Source organism: Lactuca serriola, chromosome 4 (assembly GCF_051521515.1).
Source record: "Lactuca serriola cultivar US96UC23 chromosome 4, Lser_US96UC23_V15, whole genome shotgun sequence".
NCBI classification, from domain to species: Eukaryota; Viridiplantae; Streptophyta; class Magnoliopsida; order Asterales; family Asteraceae; genus Lactuca; species Lactuca serriola.
Window position 1 is genome coordinate 242,041,047 of NC_136411.1, and position 5,177 is coordinate 242,046,223.

Here is a 5,177-nt window from a genome sequence, read left to right on the forward strand (position 1 = left end):
TCTATAAATATGTCGTTGTTAATACCATCTAACACATCTTTGTCAATATATGAAACTAGACAATCATTCATAAATTGTTCACCCATTTTATTACGCAAATCTCTCTTTATCAACTTCATTGCAGAAAAAGCGTGTTCCACTGTGGATGTTGCAACGGGCAATATCAATGCTAATTTTAGTAGAAGATACACCATTGGATATATCGTATGTTTGTTCATTTCAACCATCATTTTTGCCAAGTTTTTTAATTCCCTTCAAGTTATTAAACCTTACATCTCCACGTACATCCACAATATAATTTTGAAGTATTTCTCTAAGTGTTCCAATGTCATGTTCTTGGAACTCGTTAGGGTAAAAGGTCGCCATCTTAAGTAGTTCTTCATTAAATCGATTGTTGAGCTCTTGAGATTACATATCTATGACGGCAATAAGTGCATCAATTTTATAGTGATGTAAGTTGTTAATCTGCGAACTAAATAGAACAATCGATTAATGATTACATTAAAAACTTGAGGAAATAGATCAACTTTAAAGTTGCTAACCTGCTCTATTGTAATATGGATCTTACAATTGTTCACGACGAGTTTTCATATCCCTAAAAAAATTTATAAGTATGTCGTTGCTAGTACCATCTAATACATCTTTCTCAATATACGAAACTAGACAATTATTCATAATTGATCACCCATTTTATTACGCAAATAGCTCTTTATCAACTTCAATGCATAAAAAGCGCGTTCCGCCATGGATGTTGCAACAGGAAATATCAATGCTAATTTTAGTAGAAGATACACCATTAGATATATAGTATGTTTTTTCGTTTCAACCATCATTTTTGCCAAGTTTCCAATTCCCTTCAAGTTATTAAACCTTGCATCTCCAAATACATCCGAAATATAGTTTTGAAGACTTGCTCTAAGTGTTCCAATGTCACGTTCTTGGAACTCGTTAAACTCGTTAGGGTAAAAGGTCGTCATCTTAAGTAGTTCTTCCACATTAAATGCTTGAAAAGACTTACTTGGAAAAAAAGAAGCCATGGAAACAAGTAATGACGTGTTTACTTCATTAAACTGATTGTTGAGCTCTTGAGATTGCATATCTATGACCGCAATAAATACATCAATTTTATAGTGATGTAAGTTGTTAATTTGTGAATTAATCAGAACACCGGTTAATGATTACATTAGAAACTTGAGGAAATAGATAAACTTTATAGTTGCTAACCTGTGAACCTTTGCGATGACTTGCTCTATTGTAATATGGATCTTCCATATTCAAAATTTCAATATCACATTTTTTGCAGAACAAGTAACATCATTTAAGAGTGGTTCCCATCCTTCATTTCGCATTTGTTCATTTCGCATTTGTTTAAGTCTGGTCTTACAGAATCTCACTTGATGCATTGCATTTACAATATCTTGATCTTTTTTTTGCAACATGCTGTTCAAATCATTTGTGACTCCTTAGATATCAACCATCAAGTGTAAGCAAAAAATAAAATCAAACGTTTGTAATGACTTCAAGAGACGGCGTGCTTCTGCTCTATGATCTTAATAATAACTATCATCTTTATTGTCTTCAACTACTACACAAATTGAAGAATACGTTCTTTTGATATTTAAGAGTGAACCAAAATGAGAACCCCAACGAGTATCACACAGTCGTTTGAAGTAGTTGGTCAACAATCGTGTTAAACAAACGAGAAGTCAAATCAAAATAGTCATTGATGTAAGGGTGATTCTTTGCAACAAATACAAGTGCTAATTGTAATTGGTCAACAAAACAATGAATAAAATGTGCAGATTTCACTTGTTTCAAAATAAGTGTCTTCAATCCATTAAATGCACCACTCATATTACTAGTTCCTGATGGGTTTTAGCCATAAGAACTTTCCTATGTGCGCATGCAAAACCCTAATGCTTGGATCTAGGATTTCTAATTAAACATGCTTTGAATCCAAGACTTCTAATGACTATTTAGGAATAAGAACAATGTTAAAACAGATCTAGAATCATACCTTTGAATTCCTTGTTGATCTTGTTGTCTTGGAGCTTCTAGAGTCACAATTGTCACTCCTCTAATGGCTTACAAACACCAAATAGCAAGGAGGATGATTTGGGAGAGAGGAGAGGGGAGGAAATCGGCCAGGGCTTCTCTACTTTAGATCAAGTGCCGATTTCCTTATGCCATAGGGTCTATTTATACTTGTAGACTCCTTAATAGTTACAACCTAAACCCAAATTGGATAATGTTCTCTTAAGGCTATGCAAATCCATTCCTTAGATAACTCTTGGACGATTTGAGCTATCCTTTAGCTTCTAGAATCCGTCCAATCCATATCGATATGGATTTACTGTCTAAAGTTTAACTATCAAACAATTGACAGTTTATACCCTCTTATTTAATTAATCTCTTTAAGTCACCAAATTAATTCCAATTAATTTTATGACTTATATTAATCAAATAACAATATATTATTCTTTATATTATTTTCATAATATACTAATAATATTTACTCTCTCTTAATAAATAATCCTATCAAGTTGCTATGGTGAAGGCAACCCAAAAGGACCATGCACAACCGGGTCAAATACTTGCCTAATATAGTTGCAGCCTTAGACACTCTTCCAACAGTCTCCCACTTAGATAAGTCTAGTAACTATATGCACAAGTACAATTCGGTTTGCAATTATAGCTCTCAAAGACGCTGTCAAACTCTGATCTAATCAATCTTGTCCTTTAGATAAGGGATCGTCCAGTCCTCTGTTAGATATCATGCTGACAATCCTATGGAATGGTTAGTCAAGCATTTAGCTTTCTCGATCTCTGATTTATTTGACATAGAACTTGATCGAACACATCAATTCAGTTCTGACCGGGCCCGACACATAAGTCAAATCAAATCATCAAGCGGCCGAGATATTGCTTTAACCTTCTTAGATAAAAGTTTCAGATAAACTTCGACTTATATGCATTTACTTATTTATTAACCAACTATACACAACAATGCGTTTTATAACACCGAGTTACTAATGCGTTTTCGCTTTATCAATGTAATATCAATTAACAAATAACAAACCATATATCTAGGTTTTAATACTATATGATATTATCGTCTTGCGATCACCCCTTTTATATCATATTCCATAAGGTGATTCCAGCAAGCACGGGTTTGTTCCAATGCTCAAAACTAGTTCATAAGCACTCATGAACGTTGCAGCAACCCTTTGCTATGTCTAACACCATTTAGACAATCTACACACCAATTCATGACAATCTTCATTTATATCTACTTCCAACATATGAACGATTGTGGACAATTTGAACAATTCGATTATTCCTAATAAACTCAATTATTCTGGAAGTCAAAACATGCAAAAATGAAACAATAGTTAAACAATTAACATAAGATAGTAACATTACTCATAAATAAAACTCCTTTATTTAATCATCAAATGTTAATTACATTTATCTATTACACATTTCTAATACTATCTAATCTATGCTAATATCATCCTTCAGCCTAATACTCCTAGCATGCTGCAAGTGCTTAACCCTACTCAATCACTTCGTAAGCGGATCTGTTGGGTTATCTTCTGATGATATCCTCTTAACTACGAGTTGTCCTTCTTCTACACGATGTCTTATGAAGTGATATTTTCTGTCGAAATGTCTTGATCTACCATGATCCCTCGGTTCCTTGGTCAAGGCAACCGCTCCTTCGTTACCACAGAAATTCTCCATGGGCTCCTTTATGGCAGGTACAACTCCAAGATCACCGATGAAGTTCTTCAGCCATATTGCCTCCTTCGATGCTTCGCTCGCTGCAATGTACTCTGATTCGCACGTTGAATCAACTACGGTTTCCTGCTTGGAACTCTTCCATGTCACTGCTCCTCCATTCAGGGTAAAGACCCAGCCCGACTGCGAATGGTAGTTGTCCCTGTCGGTCTGAAAACTAGCGTCACTATACCCTCGCACCTTCAAGTCATCACTCCCTCCGAGGACTAAGAACCATTCATTCGTCCTCCGAAGGTACTTAAGGATATTCTTCACTACAATCCAATGTGCTCTGCCAGGATTCCCTTGATATCTGCTAACCATGCTCAAAGCGAAGGCTACATCAGGGCGAGTACAAGTCATAGCGTACATGATTGAGCCAACTGTGGAAGCGTATGGTACTCGGCTCATTTCTGCTATCTCAGCTTCGGTACTCGGACTTTGAGTCTTACTCAACTTGGCATTACTTTGTATCGGTAATTCTCCCTTCTTCGAGTTTTCCATACTAAAACGTTTTAGTACCTTCTCCAAGTAAGTGTTCTGACTAAGTCCAATTAGTCTCTCACTTCTTTCTCTTACTATCCTTATTCCCAAAAGGTAAGAAGCCTCTCCGAGGTCCTTCATAGCGAAGCACTTCCTGAGGAAGCTTACTATACTCCCACTGGCTTTGACATATAGAATGAGGTCCTATGAGTAATATGTCATCGACATATAGAATGAGGAAGCTTACTATACTCCCACTGGCTTTGACATATACACATGATTCGTCTTCACTTCGTACAAATCCAAAATCTTTGACTTTCTCATCAAAGCAAAGATTCCATCTGCGAGACGCTTGCTTAAGTCCATAAATGGACTTCTCAAGCTTACACACTCTATTCGGATGCTTCGGATCCAGAAACCCCTCTGGCTGAGCCATGTAAACATCCTCAGCCAACTTTCCGTTAAGGAAAGCGGTCTTGACATCCATTTGCCAAATCTCATAATCATGAAATGCGGCAATCGCTAGCATCACTCTAATAGATTTAATCTTCGCGACTGGTGAGAAGGTCTCATCATAGTCAACTCCGGGAGTTTGAGTAAAGCCCTTCGCAACCAATCGCGCTTTATATGTGTGTACGTTTCCATCCACGTCGGTCTTCTTCTTGAAGATCCATTTGCACCCAACGGTCTTACGTCCAGGCACATAATCAACCAAATTCCAAACTTGGTTGTCATACATGGATTGGATCTCGCTATCCATTGCCTCTTTCTATTTCGCAGACTCCGGGCCTGCCATGGCTTCCTTATAGCTATTAGGTTCATCAAGATTTATTAGTGTACCATCACTAATATACGTGTCCCCTTCGGTAGTAATATGAAAACCATAAAACTGGGGATGAACTCTAACTCTATCG

General features: G+C 36.6%; 1 protein-coding gene across 1 annotated transcript; it reads right to left on the reverse strand.

Moving 5' to 3' along the window:
• Positions 1-671: 671 nt before the first annotated feature.
• On the reverse strand, positions 672-1,097 carry LOC145099262 (uncharacterized). The gene has a single exon (XM_079036853.1). The coding sequence runs from the start codon at positions 1,095-1,097 to the stop codon at positions 672-674; it is 426 nt and encodes a 141-aa protein (XP_078892979.1).
• Between the last annotated feature and the right edge of the window lie 4,080 nt (positions 1,098-5,177).